This window comes from Rousettus aegyptiacus, unplaced genomic scaffold, assembly GCF_014176215.1.
Source record: "Rousettus aegyptiacus isolate mRouAeg1 unplaced genomic scaffold, mRouAeg1.p scaffold_m13_p_1, whole genome shotgun sequence".
Taxonomy (NCBI): domain Eukaryota; kingdom Metazoa; phylum Chordata; class Mammalia; order Chiroptera; family Pteropodidae; genus Rousettus; species Rousettus aegyptiacus.
In genome coordinates, this window is record NW_023416284.1 from 47,632,459 (window position 1) to 47,656,215 (window position 23,757).

Sequence of the window (23,757 nt, forward strand, 5' to 3'; positions counted from 1 at the left end):
GATAATACTCTATGTCTTTTGGTTGGACAGTTTAATCCATTTACATTTAAAGTAATATTGATCAGAAATAAGTTATTGTTACCACTTTATCAAATGTTTTGTGTCTGCTTTGTAGCTCTTTTGTTTTTTCCCTCTGGCTGTCTTCTTTTGTGTTTCATTGATTTTTTGTAGTGGCAGGCTTTGATTCCTTTTTTCATTTTCCTTTGTTTATCTTATTTTGAATTTGTTTCAGGTAATTCATATGCTTCTATCACTTTAGCTTTGGTTTTTTAAGATGTATTTTGTTCCTTGGTTTTGGCCTTATTTCCCTGTTTCTTAATGTTCAGTGACACTTTGCTTTGATGTCTGCACAATTGAAAGACACATACCTTTACTATTTTTAACAGATCTGTACAGGAGAAGACCTTTACAGTCAGTCCAGCTAGAGATACTGGGGACAAGAGATGTACTTTAAACAGAAAGGTCAGGAGTTCTGTTCTGGAATCTGAAGTTTGATATACCTATTACATCTTTAAGTAGAGATGTCAAGAAGGCTATTAACTCTGAGTCTGGGCAGAAGTACAGATAAAAAGACTTAATAAATATAAGTATAGAGATATAATTTAAAACTATCTCAATAGATGTGATTACAAAGAAAAGAGTATAAACAAAATACAATGGCAACAGTTTATACAGGCTATAATTTTGTATAATAGATACAAGTAGAAACATTCTGGAAATCTGGTATCCAAGGGCTTCCTTCTACTTCCTGTGGCTCCACAGAACACATTTGTATGATCTATATTAATAAGTTCAATTAACAATTGGGAAATACTGTGGAAGACAGAATTCCAAGATGGCCTCCAAGATCTGTATCCCCTGAAAAGGATGTTTTATTTCAGTTATTCAATCAAACAGTAATATAAGTACTACTATGAAGTGATTTTGCACCTATAATCAAAGTCCCAAGTCAGCTGACCTTAAATAAATTATACTAGGTGAATCTGATCTACCTAAGTTATCCCTTAAAAGGTAATGGACTCTTTTTAATTAAAGAGATTGGAAGTGTGAGAGGGCTCATGAAAAGAGTTATATTTCAAGGAATGCAGTTGACCTCTAGGATGAGAGAGTGACCCCGGCAATAAAATATCTGACAGCAAGCAAGGGAACAGGGACCTCCGACCTACAACACTAAGCAACTTAATCTTGCCACATCCAAATGTGCTTGCAAGAGGACTCCAAGCTCCAAATGATAACGCAGTCTAGCCAGTACCACAACTTTAGCCTTCTGAAATCCTAAACAGAGAACATAATCACGCCATGCCCTGACTTAGGACCTACAGAACTCTGAACTAATAAATGAGTGTAGGTTTAAGCTATTCAGTTTTTAGTTGTTTGTTATGAATCATTGAAAAACTAATGCAGATTTGTTCTTCATTGTCCTTGCAAAGATTACAACATGTTGGATAATTGAAAGGGCTGGTAAGACTCCAATAAGCATATTTGAAGCCTTTCAACAAAGACAAATGATACACTAGAGCAGTAATGATATATTAACAGCAGTAAAAAGAAAAGAATGCAAGCAAATATCAGGGGCCCAAGAGCCTTCAAAGTACAGCTCCCCATGGTTCCTTCTATTCACACAAGGATGTGTTTCGTCTCTGGATAAAATGACCAAGATTTGTATGAAGAATCTTAGTTTCAGGAGAGCTCTCTAAAAGTGCAGTCTTTGATGCCCTTCTTTGTACATAACTAAGTCAGGCTATTTAACTGGTGATGCCAGATATTATCCCCAATAAATAAACCCAACCTCAGTGCCACCAGAGGAGTTTCAAACTTGCAGTAGTACATTATATAAATGTTTAATTAACTCACTCCCCTTATCTTGGCCAAGAGTCAGTGCCAAACTTATAGGCTTCCTCAAAAATAAGCATAAAGCTGAGCCATTTTAACTGTAAAATAATTCTATACCATATAGTTCTGTTTCCTTTCCCCTACTTTTTACTCTCTCTGGTTCCCCAAGCAGAATACTACATATTGGCTATGGTGAATGAGCAAACAGGTAGATGAGCAAGCGGATATCATTTGAGGCCTTCAAGAAAGGTGAATGACAGCAGAAGGCCCTTTTTTAGGTGACAAACCTTTAAAATCACAGTCTGCTCTCTGCTCGGGTAATAGGTGTCGTAGTCAGCTAACAATAGTGAGACATTCTGGTTGATTCCAAAGTCTGAAGAGTGCTTCTCAACCCATCATCTCTTCCAGCCATTGTTAGAGGATTCTTAGGGGCTACAGTTGTCCTTACCAGCAAGATGTGGAAGAATTACTGATGAGGATAAATACATTACAGAATTTCACTACTGTTTTTGTTGTGCCAACCTGAAGTTAGCTGGAATACTTCCTCTTCACCCTACCACTCAATTAGAAGCCAATTAGAAGCAGATCTTTAATGAGCAGTCCCAGTTAGCAAAATAACTCTAAGCATTAATTCCTGACTATCTAGAAATCTTTCAGTTGTTCCCTGTGAACTATGGCCTGTTTTGCTCCCAATCTTTGCTATTCCAAGTCTGGAAATTTTCTTTGTTTAATTGTTAAACTATTTATGTTGTTTTTTTATTACAAAAATGATTGTGATACAGAAGTATAAAAAGAAAGATTAAGCTCCCATAGAAACCTTCCAGTCCTATTTCACATAGGTAAACACAGTTTAATGTCTATCATGTCACTTCTTTTTTTATGCATTTAGAAACGTGTACGTGCATATCTTTTTTTTTTTTTTTCACTTAATGCATCATGGACATTATATATCTTTCATTAATTTTTAAAAATTATAAATTGTTTCCTACATCGGACATCATGTTATTTGTTTAATCTATAACCTATTGATGGACATCATTTTTAAAAATATTTTGGTATTTTAATAATATAATGGCCAATGTTTGACATATACATGCAAATATTTGCAAAATATAGATTCTTAGATTGCTGGATCACTGGGTGAGTATATTTTATATTAATAGATACTGCAATTTTTTTCTGAAAAACAATACTAGTTTACATAAACTGTTGGAACTCATTAGAGAAACCAAGCAATTCCCAGAGGGACCCCTTTTTGTCTGTATCAAGTCACAGTTTATTGGCATTGAATTTAAATGTATACATATATAAAATTTGAATCTACTTTGTATTTCTTACAAAATTCTGTCTCTGGTTTCTTAGTTTTACTCTTCCCATTTACTGATAGGAACATTTTCCCCTTTCATTTGTTTTCAATTTTGTTTCTGTTTTGTCATTCCAATGGAATTTAGAGATGTGAGATTGAACCCATTTTGACATCTGAATCAACTTAATGTTTATTACCATATGTTTACACTATTTTTATGCAGGCACTGTGCAAGCACTGAGGATAGAAAGATAAATAAAACATACATTTTACCTTTCAGAAATTCAAGCCTAAAAAGAGTTATGTAAATGATGTCACCTCAGTTAACAAATAAAAGGTGGACAGATGGATGGATGGATAAAGGATTGATAGGTATGTAGATAGGTAGGTAGGTAGAGAGATAAAGAGAGATAATAAAATAAGAGACTTGAAGAGTGACTCTTGGAGGAAAAGACAGAGAGGTTCAAGGTAAGGAAAGACTTTAAAGGTAAGTAGGGAAAAGGGAACAGCTCATGGAAGTTATAGAGAGATGGAAAAGAGTAGGCTTGAAGGGCTCAAAGTGTTAGATATGGCTGAGTACAGATTCCTTTGTAGGATAAATGGAGCTGAGATTAGAAAAATGAGCTGAAGGAAGAGCATTACAGACTTTGAATATCATTCTAAGAATTTGGTATTTACCTCACGAATGACAGAGAACCTGAAAAAGGCAGGAGAATAATATATGCAAGTCTGTATTTTAAAATGTACCTCTGATATGAAGGATTAATTAATCACTCAATCAGTAATTTTTACTGATAACCTACTATGTGTCACAAATTGTGACAGAAGCTAGAACTTTAATAAGAACGGATTAAAAACAGTGATAAGTGAAATTTAGTACAATAATTTAGAGATCAGATTTTGTAGCCAGAACTAAGAAATGAGGACAGAAGAAATGGAGAAAAAATAAGGATGAATTCAAGAAATAAAGAAGTTACAGAAAAGGGAGGGCTATAGAAAAAGAAGAAACAATCAGGTATGTTGCTTTTAGTTGTAATTAGGATTTGGTGGGTAATGTTGTTATTAACATAAGAGGGACATTGAAAAAGGACTAAGTTAATGAGAGAAAATAGAAGTTCTGAAAACAACTGAGTTTCAATTAACTTTGGAACATGTAGGTGGAAATGCGTAAAAGATAGAAATACAGATCTGAAATTTAGTAAATGTGTCTGCCCTAGAAACAGAGATTTGAGACTCACTGGCATAGTTGACCCTATGTAAAAGGATAATAATGGAAGAAAATGTATAGAATCAGAAGGGAAGGGAGTTGTGGGAAATGGCAATAAATATCAAAAAGTTTTACAAACTTTATATTGTTATTGGAACAATTGAGCATAACTACTAGATCTTATTAGAATGTAATTTTCACAAAGTCAGAGAATTTGGCCCCCTTGTTCAACAGTATATCTCAGAACCTAAAATATTTTCAAATATGTTGTAGGTTTTCAGTAAATATTCCTTCCTTTTCCAGATCTATTTTTGAATGTTTTAGACATATGTATTTGTAATAGGGGTAATTAGGGTCATGAAACCTCTCACAACCCTTTTCAAAAGCCACACAATTCACAAAGGATATGAGAGCCAGTTCTTCAACTCTAAAAGAAAAAAAAAGTTTCTTTTTAAATTTGTAGTCCAAATAAAACTCCAACAATCAGTCAGTACTTTTTCAAACAGTAGTTTTGAATTTTACAAAGTAGTTACTGTTATTTTCCATTCAAGATACATTTTTATATTATATCAATATGATAGAAATACAAATGTAAGAAAATATTTATAGTTAATGTGGAAAAAAGTGAAAAAGAAGCATACATTTATAGTAAAGTTCTCGATGAGCTAGGATCGCATCATTCATTTTAAAACACCTCCAACATAATCACAGCATGAACTCTGTAATTGTCAACAGTGGCAATCTTTTCATATGCTTAACGTAGTGCTAGCAGAACAGAGAAAACCCCAGTGGTGTAAGGTCCCCCTGTATGATATGGAAACCCTCCTTTAGAGAACAAAAACAGTCTCTCTTAGTCAGTTGACAGAAATTTTTTCAACTGCTGTGTGCCAAGCATTGTTCTCCATTCTGAGGAGCTTATAAATAAGTATGAAACATGCAGTGTCTTCAAGAGTAGTGTAAGCTTGTTGGGGAGACAAGGCATAAAAAGTAAAATACATTAAGTGTCGAAGGAGTTGTCCAAGGAATAAATGTTACCCTGAGGTCTAGTTCTCAAGATCTCCTATGATCTGGCCCAGTTTATCTGTCTGAAGTGTTTCCCTAAATCCACAACTATAAGAAAAAGAAAAATTGTCCTTCTTATTGTACCCTTCACTAAGCCAAATTGAGCTGCTTCCTATTCTCCCTACATGCAGCTTGTATGCCTGCTTCTGTGTCTTCGTTTGTACTAATGCTTCCTTCTGGAATATCCTTGCTTTCCCTCATCCTCATCCCTATACTGCATTATGGTCTGTAAATCTTACCCTTTCTCAAGGTCCAGCTCAAATGCAGTACCTCCTTAAAATTTCCTTGATGTTACTAGCTAGAAATGGTCTTCTGCTCTTATAAATTCCTCTATAAAAAGATCTCTACCGTACCCATTACCTTCTTTATGTCTTAGTTGTTCCTATCCATGTAGGTACATGATCACAGTATGCAACCGTCCATTCTCCTTTCCCTACTGTTTGGTGAATGTTGTCCATAAAGGGATTCGAATCCCTCAGAACCCAATGAAGCTAACTTGTGGTTTCATGCTTCCAGTACTATTGACTCTTCCCATCCCTGTGGTCCCTGAAAACATCTCATAAGCTTGTTCTGTTTTTTAATGTAATAATTATAAGACATTTTATTTTATTATGATTAATCACCTGCCCTAACTAGGATGTGAGCTCCTTGAGGGCAGAGAATCTGAACATTCATCTTAGTAACCCCTATGCCCAAGCAGTGTATATTAAGGAAGCATCCTTAAATTACCTTCAACACTTGTTAAAAATTTAGATTTCTGGGTCAGAAATCTAATTCAGTGGCTTTCATATGGAGCCGAGGAACCCACATTTTTCAAAATTCCACAGATGAGTTTTCTCCACAGATGATTCTCAGTAAATTTTAAAATGGTCACCAGTTAATAATTATTTGTTGACTGAATGCTAGCTTTTTTTTCTTTTCTTCAGCTATAGCATTATAAGAAGATGTGACTACCTAATCTTTGTGTTTCCACTAAGTATATGGCCTTGTGATTTGAAAATATTATAGTCTCAAATATAGTGGAATTGCTATATGTTAAAGGGATGATTAATGACTGCTGTAATTATTTTAAAAGCTTCCCCTAAGGCATAGGGTTTGCTGGGCCTTGAAGAATGAGTTTGATTTGGATAGGTGGGAAGTAGAAAGTGTATCAATCAATGGTCAGGAGAATGACATGATACTAGAAATTGATGGAAATGAGGAAACACAGCATACTGAGGGTTGATGATTAGATTAGTTTAACAAGAGCAAAGGTTCTTGTAGTAGAAGAATGAGAGATGAGGCTGCCTCCCCACTGTATAAAATAAACCTTTGTTAGCAGAACTCATTTTCATTTTAATTTAATAAAAGCAAAAATAAGTGGTTCTGATGTGATTAATGATCAACAAGGGAGCTACAGTGCTGACTTGGAGAGCATCCACTTCCATGGCATGTGTAGAAGTACAAGATTTAGTACAGAATTAACCTGCCCAAGCATCTGTTCACAACTCCATATAAAAAAAAAAAAAAATAGACTGAAGCATATGCTACAAGTTGAAGTCTGGGCAACTTTTTTTTTTTTTTCATATCATGTTGGTAGAAATTCGCATTTTTAGCAAAACGCTTTTTGACTTTCTAATGCAAATTTGAATATTAAATAAACATAATAAGGATAAGGCAAAAAATTTTAAAGTATTCTGTTCATACATAAAGAAAAGATTAATTTGTTACCAAAAAGATAATAAATTTACAGATAAAATATATTCCTTTAGTCTTATGACAACCTATAGGCCTATAATTAATCCATTTGGACATTAGTTCATTCATCGATCTGGCAAATAGTTATTAGCAATCATCTATTTCTCACAAAGCTCTGTATACAAAATGTTAATAACAAAGCACCATGTACACGATACAAATTGAAAGGTTTGTTCTTATCTGGAGGAGAGGTTAATATGGAATGATTAGAATAAGTAAATTATTATCTATTCATTCAACAACTCTTGAATGAATGAATGTAGTTCTATGACTTTTTTTATTCTCAGTTATATCCCCTCACACTAAGTATCATGTTTGATATATGTTAAGTGGTAAGTATCTGCTGGATGAATACACTTATCGATCACTTTGTCAGGCTTTCAGTATATAAAAGTAAAATGAAAACCAAAGTTGGGCCTCCCCTCAAGGAGTTTACAGTCTAGTATGGAAAACAAATATGAATCAAGTGCAATCAGAAATGTAAAATTCCAGCCATGACAAGTGTTGAGGAGCCTCTACTGGAATTTGACCATACAAATAATTTCCTGGAGGTGTGATCTTGAATTGAAATTTAAAGGATGAGTAGAAATTAGCCAAGTAAAGAGAAGGAGGAAGGGCACTTTAGATAGAAGAGAGAGCAAGAAAGAACATGATAAGTGCATAGTGACTGTGATATAAACCTAAAAGAAAGTCACAAAAATGTGGCCGGAAAGCTACATAAGGTAAGATAAAAGTATGTAAAGGTAACTTTTAGAGAGTTCTAGAGTTGTAGATATTTGACAAGATTATATATAAGCAAATATTTCATTTAAAGTTGGTGCAAATACAAATTGGTTTGAGCTATGACCTTGAAACTCATTGCTCATTTGTAATATAAAATTTTGTCTGATAAAACATACTGAATTTTTTACAGTGACAAGAAAAACAATTGAGCATGTAATTTCAAATTATATAACCTTGATCTTTGTAGATTGTACCAATAAATATAATTTTGCTAAATTACATAGCAGCAATTAGCCCTCAAATGGGGGTTAATAAAGGAATCAACACAGTATCATAAGAATAATTTGGGTGTACTGATGTAGAACTATATTGATAGATTAATATACCCTGGCAAAACAGCTCATTTGACTTTTGTATAAAACTAATAGAAAATATATAATTATTAGTGTATTTCGCTTGATAGAATTTGTGCAGAGAAAAATAAAGCTGAGACTTTTGAATAGCTTTAAAGAAAAGATGGAAGCAATAAAATGTCAAAACCTGACCAAGGAAATAATCAACTTTATTTTCTCAGATAGACTAATATTTTTCTTAATTTATTTTTTTCCCTCTGGCTTTGTGTACTACTATAATTTTTACTACAGTATTTAGCCCTGGATTTAATATCTCTCTTCATTAACCTGTATGTACATTTTGAGATCATATTATGGTACTCATGAGTTTTCCCTCTCCCACATGCATTTATACCTATGCCCCAATACACAGTGCTGGATGTGAGCTTGGAGCTTGGTAAGTACTTGTTAAATTTTCAGAAGTAGCCAGTTAGAATGTTTATAAATTAATACTATAACTTTTAATACTAAAAATAAAGAGTATTATAAATTGCTAGGTTTAGATAATTATTATTATTTTATAATTATTATTTAGATAATAGCTATTAGAGTAACCAGATTTAGAGATAGATGTTGTAGAATGTCATACATCTTCTAAACCAGTTTTTATCATTTATGTGGCACATGGTAAAACAAATATAACAAATATCCAGCAATATTATGCCATTTATGTTCTGACCTGATTCTTAATTGAGAATAAATGTATAACTGGAGTTGATATTAGAATTTATTATAAAATTAGAAGAGGAATAAATTCAAAAGTAATAAAATTCAAGAGTAATAAATAAACTAACATATTAAGGAGTAATAAAATATGCAAAGTGAATAACTCAAATTCTACTTAAAATAATCTGTGGAATGTCATTAAAGCTTAAAATTATTTACGTCCCTCAAAATTCAGTTGAAAAGTTCATGATGTGTAACATGCAAGATTTTATTGATGTACATAACATTACTGTGTAGCGAAGTTAAGGAGGATAAGTATAAGGGTTTCCACTCCTCTAATGGGAAAATTCAAGCACAGCAAGATTTAACATCTTCTACTCATAATATAATCTTTTCTTTTTTCATTTAACAAATATTTATTAAGGATCCAATAGACTAGGTAGTGGTAATACAATGGTGATGATTCAGTTTTAGCATTTCCTAACTGCTACAAATCAAAGCCAAGATGACTTTAAAACCAAATATGAATGAGTCTTGTTTTGACTCTATTCTTGCCAGACTCTAATATGCTGCTCTTGCTGCTAAACACGTAACAAAATGATCTTCACGTGGAAAGATTTATAATCTTTAATGTAGGTCCTCACTTCCACTGACCAAATTTAAGATACTGACAAGGCATAACAATCTACCTTATGATTTTTGACGTTCAGGCAGAAAAGATAATACATGCACATCTGACAGTTTCAGTTTCTTATTTAAAGTAGCTCTTGCTGTTTAGCAGACTCGTGACATTAATTTCTCTATTGTTTTCTGTTCAATTAATTGGGCATTATATAGTTTAGTAGAGAACTAATTATCTTATATGCCAGATATTGATTACAACAGACACAATATTAAGTGTTAGGGATTCAGAGATGCAAGTCGTGCTCCAGAAGCTCACATCAGTGTGTGGACCTAACAGTTTAAAGAGATTTCAAGTTACTGATTTGCCAGATAAACTAACTTCCACTATATTAAATAAGTCAAATCTGATAATGTTATCAAGTGATAATACAAAGAGAATTTTCTCAATATCTATAGAAAACAAAACTAATGCTACACAGAAATTCTTATATACATCTTAGCAGTTTTATTAAAAACATTTCTCACTATTATAAAATAATCTGTATTAAGGATTGACTAACAGTGGTCAATAAAAAGTAGTGACTCAGATTTGTTTTTCATTCAGCGAAATATCTATATTGAAAAAAATTTACTTGATACAAAAGAAAGAAAACGATTTCAGATATTTTCAGAAGTTAGCTCATAGAAATGTGTAAATTGTAGAATACGGTGCATCTAAAAGTATATGTATGTGTTTTCGACATTTCAAACATTAATAATAGAGAATTAAAGATAACATAGAAAGTATATAGTTTGCTATTATTATAATTTTCCCTAATGAATACCCATACATCACCTAAAGATTCTAGAATTAAAATTGCATTGGCAATTAAATATTTTTTCTCTATCTTGAAAATACTTAACAACCATAAAATTTCTTTTAATCAAATGGACCTTAATGTAAGTTTTTCATTTCTATATTTAATATTGTTTTTTCTTCTGATTTATTTCTTGTCTAACTTTAGCAGCTAATTCCTAAGTCTGACTTATATAGCTGTCTTTTAGGGACCCAGCTCTAAAATGGTGGGTGACAATGACTCTTACAAGAACAGTTTTCAGGGACACATCAGAGTGGCTTAAAGGATGAATGGGAGATAAGGAAGCAAAGACAATTAGTAGCCAAACTTTCCTTAAAGTGTCTTTGTGAAGAAGAGCAAACAAATGGAAAAATAACTGGAAGAGGCTGTAGAGGCAATGAAAATTGTGTATGTGTATGTGTTTGTTGGTGTGTGTGTGTGTGTGTGCCCACGCACGCGTGTGTGTACAAACATTTTTAATGATGAGAGAAACTAAAGCATGTTTGTATGCTGCTAGAGGTGACTTTGTAAGGACAAAGATTGATATATGTGGAAAGGAGATAACTCCAGGCCTGGATTCTTGCAAAGACGGGGAGAGATGGAAGAGATATGATCTAGAGCTCAAATGGGCAGGAAGGGGATGCAAATTTGAGAGGGCCAGAGGTGCTTAGTGAAAGAGAACCACCAAAGTGGCTATGAAACATGTAGACACATAGCACCAAATCCAAACTAAATGTATCCCCAACTCAGCTTCGACTAAACTGCATCCCAAATGTGCCACATTGTGCCCGAGGAAGTATGATGGAAAGAAAGTTTATATAGCAACAACAGCAATCTTAACCAATTGTCTTTAAATATATTCCTTTACAAATTTCTGTCACCATGTATGTAAGAGGCCTGAAGCTTAAGCTTAATTACCTTTGGAATAAATCCACCTTTGCTCGTTTGTTTGTTTCAGTGAGCTGTAGGGTAAGTTATGAACCGGGGTTAAGAGGAAGATACTTTTGACAAGATTGAAAAACTGTGAAATCATCTCAGAGATTTAAAAAGCAGTTTCTCAGGGGAAAGTAATAGGGTTGCCTGGCAATCCTCATTTCAGGTATTTGTCATTAATTTAAAATTAGACCAGTCAGCCAAACTATGATTTTTTTTTTTTTTCAATAAAACTTGATGCAGTAGCAGAAAAGGCAGAAAGATGGTTTCAGCCTAGGTTAAGTTCAGGTAGGTGATGTGACAAAAGAAAAAAGGACAAATTTTCTGAGTGGCATTTGTGAGAAACTGATTATAATGACAGATGTTTATCATGAATCTCAGCTTAGTAAAGAAATGATAAATGAATAAAGATAAATTTAGCATATCAGTGATATATCATTTCAATAACTGCTAAGGAACTGGAATAAATAAACTGGAAGTATTGGAGGATCGATGGTCAGTCATTAATATATTTGCAATTAAAATTTCAGAGGTGATACAGGTATTTGTGATGACATAGTTTAAGTTGGATCTTAGGAGTAAGTTACTGAGATGTAATAGAAGGAAAGATTGATTGTAAATAAAAAGCTATTTATTTTGTTCAATTCAAATGAAATTTTCAAAGCACTGGCATGTATGTACAAGTTACCCCAGAAGAAGTTGATGATACAAGAGTAAACAAGATTCAGTTACCCTCTTCAAGGAACTCGCAGTATAATATGTAAAGTTTTAGCTACAGTAGGGGTACCAACAAGAAGAAAGGATACCTCACCCAATCAAGGATCAGATAATAGGCTTACAAGCAACATCCTTAAAAGCCAATTTGCAAGATAAAGCATCATGCCTTTAAGCAAAGGTTGGGCTGTCCTTGAGATTCTAATTTGAATGAAGGTATAGTGAAAGAAAAAGCTGAGAAGTAAGCAAGGGTCAAATAGGAGGGCTTTTTAAATGATACAATAAAAGCATCTGGGTTTTGTAATCTTTGGATAATAGGAAACCTTTGTTTCAAGCAGAAATGTACATGGTGACGTGACCCACTAGCTGCAGTGGTGAAAGAGGGTAAAGGAAGGAAGTGACTACAGTATTTTGGAGAAAGAAGGCAAGAGAACCAGTTTGAATTATGAGATGAGAATGCATGTGCTATACAGTTTTCACTCTTAAATTTATATTCAGACATGATCATCAAAGTTTGAAATCTAGGTAACATATTAAAGTAAAATATGAAACCAGAATTTTTTCCCTGTCCAATTGTTAACATTTTATAGGACCCAGCCTAAGAAATAGGAAAGACCAGAATGTAATCTCTATGAGGGCTTGTTTGTTTTGCTCTTTTTTCCAGTGCCTGGTATATAAAAGACTCTTAATAATACTAATTAAATGAAATTGTTGAATGAATTAAAGTTTACCTTTGGCATCTGATCTCCTCCTTCCACACTTTCATTCTAAGGTAGCATCATGCTAGGCATGAACCACTTATACCTTTTCTCTGGAATACTCTTCTCCCTTTGAACCTTACTCATCATATCCTATAAAACTTTAAAATCGGGCTCTTGCCTTCCCCATATATTAGCCATATAATTTGGGGCACAGTAATTTGTTTCTTTATGCTTGAATTTGTTTGGAATAATAGCTAACATTCATTGAGCACTAGCACTTAGAACCAGGCAGTGTTCTAAGCACACTAATAAACATTTTAACTTTTAATCCTCACTATCCACCTATGTGAGCAATACTACTGTTATCTACCTATAATAGATGACAAATCTGAATCAAGATCTTACAGTACGTAATCATCAAAGCTTGAATCCAAACTCAGTCTAGCTTTTGAAACCATGCTTTTAGCCACTCTACTCTACTAACTGCTTCTCCAGTAATTGTACGTACCTCATTGGATAGTTGTGAAGATTCATTGGGAATGATTTATGTAAAAACACTTTGAAAGTGCCCAATGGAAGTTAACCTACATCGTTACTGTTTTATTCTTGTTATTTATATCTTCTTAGGGAGTTATATGTTCATTTAACAAAAGACTCACTATCTCCTATAGAAAATTAGATTATTTCATCTTGGATCTCACTGGGAAATAGCCACTCCTTGTGTGACACTTACTTAAATTTACCTCCCTGCAACTTTTCCTCATTGATTCTGAACTGAGGATGAAGATAGGACAAATCCATCCCTTCTCCCTTACAAAAGCCCTCAGATATCCAAAGATGAATGTCTTTGACACCTACATGTTCCATTCTCTAGCCTAACCAGTTTGAATTGTTTTAGCCACTTCTCCTATGGCATGGTTTCCAGATATTCTAAATAAGCTCAAGTTTGTTGAAGACACCTGTATTCTTGGGCACCTAGAATACTGTAGTCCCTATGTGGGCTAATAGTTGTGTATAGATCAGGTTATTGACAGAAAACATTTTGAGATAGCTTTGTAACAGTCTGAATTAAATATCCAGAGACTATTATAAATGCCTTCTTTGCATAGGTAGATAGTATTTCTTTACTGAATGAATGCACTTATAAAGAAATGAATTAATCAGTACCAAACTTACTTGAGTTAAATCCCCATTTTTGTTCACAGTTCTGCTTTGATTTATACTTGTATCCTTGATCGGAGATATATAGCATGACTTTACATTTTTCCCTATTAAGCTTCGTGTTGTTAGAACTATCAAATCTTTGAGTACTTTCAGATCATTTCAGATACTAATTCAGTTTTTTCACATATTGTCTCTTCCTTTTAACATCATATCATCTGTAGATTTTTTCCTTAATGCCATCAATATATTCTCCTGAATATTTAAATGGAATATATTATATTCATATTCATGTTAAAATATTCATGAATTTATGGCCAACAGTGTTTTAGTTATTTATAAATTAATCACATTTTCTTAGTCGTGTATTTTATTATCGTGTTACTAAGAATACCTATTTTTTATTCAATAATTTCTAAAATATAAAATTATTTTTCCTAAATGTTATCCAATTAGAGTCATTAAGTTTGAAACAAAGCTTTAAAATTTTATGAATATTTCAGTGTTATAGACATCTGAAATAAAACTGAGAAACATAAAACTAATGTAAACTCGAAATAGTCTCAGACCCTATAGACCTACATTTTCATCACCAAAGAAACTAACTGAAGAAGTCAAACTGTCCCAAGGCATGTAGGATAGAGCAGTTTAGAGAATGAACAAGTAGGCTTGTCATCAAGAACTAAACAACTTAGTCATTCAGTTTTGTGTATTAGAAAGAGTTTCAGCTGTGACTATGAAATGTGTTAATAAAAGATTTCCCGGTCGTGAGAGCTAAAGGGCTAATAATAAGCCAAATATATTACTAAATGAAAGATTTAAAGAAAAATGAGAGATTTCTTAAAATGTAATCATGCTTCCTTTGCAAATTGCATACTCTAAAAGTTATTAATCAAAGGTAGTAAAAGTAAAAAAAAATTTAAAAAATACTTTTAAGTAATGACCTCAAAGTTTAGAATATCTCAATAAAGTATAATTTTGTCATTTTAGTTTGAGTATATAATTTTTTTAGAATTTGAATTGGCTATTTTACATTTATCAATTTACGAAAATACCTTTACAATTAATTATCTGCATTTTTAAACAGATTTCATCCTGTTGCCTTTCAGTTTTGCATAGTTTCTGAGAATAGCAAGTTTTTGTTTTTATATCTGCCAGATAATCTCATCACTTTTAAGACACTTAAAACTTAAGTTTCTCAATTTAAAATGTTAAAGTTTCCTAGTTTAATTTTGGCAAAATTAGATAAAAGTCAGATGTTATTTTTTTCATAGTTAACCTTTCTCTTAACATCATTGGAAGAAAAACATGAATAGGTTTGTAAATAAATATAATCAAACTCTATTATCAAAATTAGTGGAATAGAAGTAACACATATAGTCAAATCCATATGACAGCCTAAAACAAAAACATAAGTTTGCAATATACATGACAGGAGTTATTGGAATTTGTTTTAATCTTGAAAAATATATGTTCTATTTATATATATACTAATATAATAACCATTATCAGAGCTTATTTCAACTAATTGAAGTAAGATCACTTCAAAAAGAACTCTAAAGTGGTTAGGTAAGTGTAAATTTGAAGAAAAGACAGTAAGATGTTTTCTAATTTTTTCTGATTATTAAATGTAATGCCTACACACTATAAAAATTTGGGAAATACAGAAAAAAATGCAAAAGAAAAAAATCAATCACAAGCCTATTATTTAAATATTTTGCTATAGTTTCTAACTTTTTCCCTAACTTTTGTTTAAGTGAAAACAAATATAAAAATGTTTTTATAAAATATAAAAATGTTAAAATAACATAGCAAACACCTACTAACCAAAATGAACAAATATTAACTATTTTCATATTTGAGTTAGATTTTTTTTTTAAAGAAGTGTTATATTGTAGTTCAAGTAGAAGTCATCTATGTTCCCCCTCCTAATCCTATTTCAATCCCAGCACAATTAATACTTTGAATTTGGTATGCATCTATTCCATGTATCCTTATTTTTACTTTATGTATATATGTATGTATTTATATATATATATATATAGCAGTTGTTCAAATTTATGTAAATCAATTTGTGCTACATGAAATTTTTATAATTGCATTTCCAATCAATATTTTTTACAAGATCTATCTATCTTCATATATAAAAATGTTTGTCATTTTTATTTCTGTATACTATACCAATACATTTTATTATAATTTGGTTATCTAGTTCTTCTGCTGTTGTTTATTTATATTATAACCAAATCTTTTAAATTATTAATTATTCTGCAATTAAATATTTCTGCAACAAGATTTTCTGCGTTTCAGATCATTTCAGTAGGATAGTTGCCAAATGTTTTCAAGACATGAAATACATACTTGAAAATGTTTTCCTAAAAGATAACACTAATTTATATTCCTTAAAGCAGTTTATAGAGTCCCAGTCTCACAGCACCTTCACCAGCATTGAACACACTAAGCCATCCTTGACTTAATTTATTTGTTTTTAATGTAGAAGATTGACTTTGGGAAAAAATTAAGTAGCGTGAAAACAAGCAATTTATGTGTTAGGTTGGGTGTAAGCCACTTAGTTATGTTCCAAGATCTACTTTAATATTATCTATTGATCATGAAATGCCATTACATCATCTTTATGTTGTGGCTTTTTTTTTTTCAGAAAAGTTATGTATTGATGTGCTAAATACGTTTTGTTTCTGATATTATTAGGAAGTTACTAAATTTCCTCTGTGGTAGATTTTATTTTAACGTCCAGTAATAAAAATATTGACTTATTTTTTAGAAAGCCAGCATATACTTTACTTTATTGGGCATTTGTGACCAACATTCTTCATTTACTTCAAAATATCAATTTTAAGCTGTAACATGATAACATCTTTGGAGCCAGAAAACTAGTAAAACAATCCTAACTGCAGTTATACAAACTTCATCAAATCGTTCTCATTTTTCCTAGGATATAATTATCAGAATCTTCATCCATAAAGCAGGACTATTATTACCTTATTATGGCATTAAATAAATCAAAATGAGAGCTTTTGAAATAAAGTAAATATATAAGTTAGCATTAATTATCTTTTCCAAGTACTCATAGATGCCTAGGGTCCCCATTAGAACCCAGTATTAGAGATATTTTAGAAGCATAATTCTTCGGCTTTATCTGTCTCTTTGTCTGATGCAGTCAAGGGAGCAAGTTATATATACAGTGCATCAAAAGCTACCCAGATCATCAGAGATCATGCAAGGCCTTATGTTCCCATGGCCTGCTCATACACAAAGACTTATACTATCCAGGGTTACAACCTGAATTTTGTCATTTCCTAGAACCATTTTGTGTTATCTTAAACTCCTAACTTTTGCTCTCTCATTATAGTTTTTTATTCTTCTAGTTCTCTCAATCCCTCATGCCTTACTGACCTCATGGAAACCTGAAATCTCTTATTTCCTCTGTTTTTTCCTAAATTGTCAGTCCCCAACTGGCAAAAAAAAAAAAAGTTAAAATTATTATCATGAATAGAAGTCTTTTGATTGCCCTTGACTTCCTCCTTAATTCCCCTCAGACATTTTCAGCATGTACCATAGTCCCCAAGTATATACAAAATTCTTACCCTTTCCTGCTCAACAGATCACCTTGCTCTCTGCTTCAAGAATACTTGATACATTTAACATGCTCTCTCTCAACTTCCAGCCACCTATCCACACATTATACATCTACATCCACACCTTCTTTTCCATCCTCCCTTGAGTCTCAGTGAATATGAGGTGTCTCACTTCTATTTAAGCTCAGCCCCTCTTGTTCTATCAGTCTCATCTTTTTCATTACTTCTTGGAATTTACTCCATTAATTGTATAGCATTTTATCTGTCTTAATCTGTCCCTCTTTGCTAATATCTATCAGCCTTCTTTTCTATTGACTCCCTCGTTTTCTTCCTAGCCACCTGACTTCTCTCTTCTCTTCTCTGCCAGACTTTACAAAGAATATTCTATCTGTATTGTCCTTGTCTGGCTGCCCCTCATTTCTAAGGCATATATGCCCCCCTCCTTTATAGTCCCATAATAGCATGTTTTTGCTCTTTATATATTTGCTTCAGAAATAAACCATGGATTCTTGAGGGCAGAGACTATGTTATACATTATGACTCCAGTACAGTACCTGGAAATTAAAAGATGTTTCATAAGTACTCACCGAATTCATGGATAACTAAGCTATAAAAGTTCTGTCTATTCATTCTTGTCATTTTTTAAAATATGATGTCACTGTGTGACGGGGAAAGTAATGCTCTCCAAATAGTCCATGAAGTCCTCCTATATTTCTTAGCCTTCTTTGAACTTAGGTCAAGAACCAATAGCTCTAGATAATAACCTATAACCATAAGTGATATATATCACTCCAGCCTAAGATCTTTAAGAGCAGAAACTGGTTTTCACAGTGCCTTCTCTGCTTTGGCTCATCAGGAAGCCTTATGGTAGTAACATAAGACTGTGGGTCAGACACTCGCTTTCAACATGTAATGGGGATGGGAAGTAAGTATGTTGCATTAAGCCATTGAGATTTTAGGATTAATTTGTTCCACAGCACAATCTGGTCCATCCTGATTTATGTTTCCCAACTTAACATACAAGCAGAGTGGTTCACTGCCTATTTCCTATAATCAAAGTGATAGTGAGGACATTTTCCTGAGCAGAGAAATCCCCGACAGTTATTCACACATGCTTCTGATTCCACGGCAGATTGTCATGCTCTACCTTGAGATTTTGATCCTTATTGTAAAATAAACTTTTTCCAGGAATAATCTCACATTCCATTGCAATTGCAGGCAAAAGATATCAGAAACTATCCCCTATCAGGGTTGTCCTGGAAGTCTCTGAAGCCCTCCTAATGTGTCAAAGATGTATACATAACTGCTACTGATGCACCTTTACCAGTATTCTAATTGTTACATTGGTATAACTCCATTCTTTTTCACTAGTATTATATAAAATACATTGTCTTTCCTAATTAGATCTCAAATTTTATCGAACTATGGTTGTATCTTACTTCAGTGATGATTCTTTCAGTTGGAAGAGACAAAAAAAAATGACTTCAGGTGAAGCTTAATTTCAAGCTAATATCATGTCATCTAATATTAGGATCTATCTTTTAATTCAAATACGCTTTCCAAGTTTCTTCATGCCTGAAGCTCTCAGAGCTGTACCCTCTCAATTTTTAATGCAACAGGGAAGTGCGAGAGCCTCTTCCCAGATTTCCTATTCAAAGAATTATCTGCTCTGAATGGATTGTGCTCACGTGAACCAATTCCTGTGGCCAGGTGAATACAAAACACTAATTAGCTTTGGCCTTGGTCAGTCTCCTGGAGTGGTGAAAAGGAATCAGCTTCAACGGAAACAGGTGGCCAGAGGTTGGGGAGAGAATAATTTCTGGAGAGAAGTTGAGAAAGGTCATCACAGATCAAGAAATGATGCTGACAGCAATAGTAACCTCTGTCCTTTTATATAGTTTGCCTCCCAGGAGGTAGAATTTAGAGACAGCTTCTAGTTAGGAAATTAAAGTATTTCCTTACACACTATGTGTAATGCCTTGATCATATTCTCCCTCTCCTTCTTCTGAACTTCTCTACATTACTCTTTTCTCCCGTACACTCCCTCGTGCTTTATTTATTTATATGCTTTTGTGTCCCCAATTAGATCATTGCTACTTCAAAACAGGAACTGGGTTCGAATATTTGTGAATCTTGCATTGTGCCTTTTATATAGTGGACATCCCCACTATTCAACAAATAATAATTTGTTGAGAAAATGAAGAGATTAGAAGTGAATGGGTTTTATTTATACTATTATCACATACATGGTAATGTAATGCTTGTGTTGGGGGGTGGGGGGAGGCAGGTAAGGTGCTAACACAAACATATGATAAAAACCTACTGTGTGTCAAGTACCATGGCAAACAAAGTGGATATGATGTATAGTGATTAAAAAACAAACATTGTGCTGCTCTTCAAAAGCTTACCCTATAATGAAGAAATCAGACACCTATTGAATAGACTATAATCAATATTACAAAGGAAGATTGCAGGGTATTAAGAGAGAGTAATACATTTTAATTTTTATTATTGTTATTCTGATTGGTTCCAGATCAATCCTAGACTGGCTACCTCAAGGACAATCAGTTTTGCTGAAGGTCTGCTAAACTTGGAATTTCTCAGAGGATTAATAGTAGATTCTCAAATAGAAGTTCCAGAACCAAGAAATTACATTTTACATTGTGATAAGAAAAGACTAATTTGGTTTTCTTCTCCTCTCTCCTTTATCTCTACCTCTCTCCCAGCCTGAAGTTCTAGATCAAATACAAAATTTAAGAGAGTTGTGGATGGATAATAACGCATTGCAAGTACTACCTGGGGTATGTAAGTTTTTATTATGCCATGTTGTCTAGCATCTATGCTATATGTTAATTATATCTAATGATATTTTAAATCAGTATTTGTATTTTAAAGTAACACATTTGTTAGGAACATTGTCACCAAGTGTTTTTTACTAATTTGTTTTTGACTATTTCATCTACCTTTTGTGAGTGTTATAAGTATGTAAAATGTATAAAAGGTTTTTTGTTTATTCTCTTAGCAGTATATTTATTATTTCTTTTCACATTTACTATATTTTAAAAGCTGAAAATTTTATATTTTTATATTTTGAAAAAAGAAATGTTATATATAATATCAAGTATTTGTAGTTTTGCAAAATCAATCTTAATTTTCTAGGTAACTAGGTAATGGTTTCTGCTCATATTGTTAGATCTCTTCCACAAAATAAAAGTCTCTCAGGTCATTTTTATTAACATTCATTTGACTTTTAAAAAATGGCAGGGATCAGAAAGTGTTAACTGAAAGTCGAACTGAAATCAAAATTTTTTCTCAACTAATGGGCAGTTCAATATCTCCTTAGTAGTAGGTTTACCAATCATCACAGTTAGTGTGACTATTTCTGCTTTTTCCATCCAGTGAAAGAATGGCTTCCCATTAAACACTGCCTCTTGCCACTCATAACACATGACTCAGATAAGCATATGTACGTACACACACACACAGCAGCTCCCCTTGAGCCTCATAACAAGGTGCCCAGTGGTGATAGCCAACTTCAAACTCCTTGCATTAAGCTAAATAGCCAGAACAGCTGGATTTGTAATAATTCTTCAGCCACTGAGATTTAGATGTGTATTCCCAAAGCCAATTTTATTCCTCTTTTGAACTGATATTAAAAATTTCTTACAATGATTGCAAAAGCAACAAGAAAAAAACACTCACTTTTTTGAATGAACATGAGGCCTCATAAAACAGAAAATCTGGCAAAAGATTAGGGAAAGAATATTTCTCTTCTTTTCAAAAGAATACATTTCTACTATCATCACAGACACAAAACAGAAAAGAACGCATATCTTCTATTTGTTGATTTATTCAAAAACCATTTACAAATACACCTGTATGAACCAGAAATCATGCTAATATCAGTTACAAAGATAATATATTCAATGACCTTGAATATATTTGTTTGAGGAGCTCACACATAACAGGAGAAAAAGGTCTGGATTTCACTACACATAATAGAGCCTGATTTGTGCCATATTCAAGGTATGTACAAATCCTGGGGCAACACAGGTAAGACCTTCATCAATTCCCTGTACAAGATTTAGGAATCAGAATGTATGTCTAGTTGGAAAAGTTTATAGCTGGTTCTTCAATTTATTTATTTATTCCAAAACACATATAGTACTTATAATGGGCTAGACACTATCTAGGTTATTTACAAATATTGATGCATCAAATCCTCATAACAGCTATGAAATTGAGTTTTTACCATCCCCCTGTTTTAGCTGAAGAAACAAAAACAGAAAGGGTAAGTAACTAAGTAATTGCTTCAAGGTCACATAGCCAGTAAATGGTGGAACTATAATTCAAACCAACTCCTGTTGTTCTCTAAAATGTTCCAAAATGCTGTCGCTATAGAGTCAGTAGAAGGTACAAATGAGAATTAGGTTCATCTCACTTTTGACAGTCATTATGTTCCTAAAATCCAATCTTGTGAATCAACTCAGATCTCAAATTCCTTAATAATATTATTTAAATGAAAAGGTAGCATGAAATCTGTGAAACAGATAACGCTGCTTAATTTGTCTGTTTCAGGGGTAGATTTTTGTCCTATAATGCCAAATTTAAGCAGATTTCTTACTTTAGATGGCTTCTGAATGTCAGTGCTGGCAAATAGTTGTTATGCAATCACCTAGAAACACATGACTTTGAAAAGCTAATCTTAAATGTGGTCTTCAGCCCATCATGTATCTAAGTTTCACAGAATAATTATTCCTAAATATTTAGTGTCATAAGACATAAGGAATCAAGCAAGTTCATTGTATTATTAGTTCATGTATCACAATATATTAAGTTAATATACTTTTTAAATACTTTTAGAAGCCTGGCTATCATTTTTTCACTCTATTTTTCATAAGTCAGACAAGCAAATAGATAATGATCAAAAATTAGTCTTATACATAGTTCTGTCTTATGACCATCACTCTAAGATCAACAACCAAAATCTGACTAAACAATGTATTGAATCCACATATATTCTTTAAAAAATTTCAATGTTTTATTTTGCTTGTGATGACTTCTACTCTTCATTCGCTCTCCACTGTTCATTTATAGACTCTTCTATGTCCAGAGGGATGTTGAAACAATATTCAATATCTTCAAGAACTCTGAAAGATTGGAACTCAAAGGCCTTTATTATTCTGGGCTACTATTGCCTTTATAAGGTTTTTTAAAGTGAGAGTTTAGAAAGAATAAAAAATGAACACCAAAGTGTTACTTTCCTTCCTTCCAAAAAAAAAAAGATATTTAGAAACTTCACACCAGAATATTGGGTTGTACTGGAGAGAGCTATGAAGAAATCTTCAAAGAAGAAAGAAATTTCCTCATGATAAAGGAATAAAAAAAAAAAAAGGAAACACACACACACATGCGCGCACGCATGCACATGCGCGCGCACACACACGCGCGTGCACACACACACACACACACACACACACACATACACACCTAAACATATATATTATTTTTTTCCTTGCTCACCAGAAAAGAAAAAGAACTAAGGTAACATAATAGTTCCTTGAGGTAGAAAGCTACAGATAAAGTGACAGTATTTTTCCAAGTGACAAATTTCTAGGCTTGCAAAGAAACTCAGCAATCTATCTTGACTCACCCAAAGTACTCATTTTCTAACCTAGCAACTAATCACCTACTCCAAGACCATGCTAACACTCTCTGTGCATGTGAAGAGCTGAGGGAGCCAGGCTAAAGATAGGTGCTGGGTTAATTAGGGAGTTAGAAGGCAGGGACTGCCAATATCATCAATAAGCTTTGCAATGTATAATCCAATAAAAGTGAGTTTGATTTTTAGCTCCACTCTAAATTAATGGGGTAACCTTGGAATGTTATTTGTAGTAGATACTGTCATGCATCATTCTCCGGGAATGAAGAATTTGCTCTATTTTCCCAGCTTCTGGGAATGCTGCTCACAGCTCTGCACCCTGGTCAGGAATTGCCTCAGTTGAAGAAAACCTCCTTGCCCAGGGTCACACCCCTATTCTGAAAGACCTGATCCAAAGAGCAATCAATGCAAGGGTATAAAGGCCTGGCTCCTTCGCCTCCACTCAAGACAACTGCAGGGCAATGTCAACTTTACCGTTCCTTGAAGGATCAGCTGAGGACTTTCTTAAGACTTAATCACAGCCCAACTTCTTCATCAGCCCAATCCTACTGTCTTACTTACCTCTTTCTTTCCACTGGTAGTGATCCTAAGAATACTCATTAAC

The 23,757-nt window shown here is 33.2% G+C and overlaps 1 protein-coding gene across 8 annotated transcripts in view; it reads left to right on the top strand.

The window, feature by feature from the left end:
• Positions 1 to 23,757, top strand: part of LRRC7 (leucine rich repeat containing 7) — a 440,527-nt gene that overhangs the window by 297,239 nt on the left and 119,531 nt on the right. For all 8 annotated transcript variants that reach the window (XR_004955289.1, XM_016148942.2, XM_016148946.2 and 5 more), the window contains one exon: positions 20,218 to 20,292. Coding sequence is in view for 7 of the 8 variants with exons in the window: in XM_016148942.2 (XP_016004428.1) it covers positions 20,218 to 20,292 (75 nt within the window). In the remaining variant the exon portion in view is untranslated. The remainder of the gene's footprint in view (positions 1 to 20,217; positions 20,293 to 23,757) is intronic.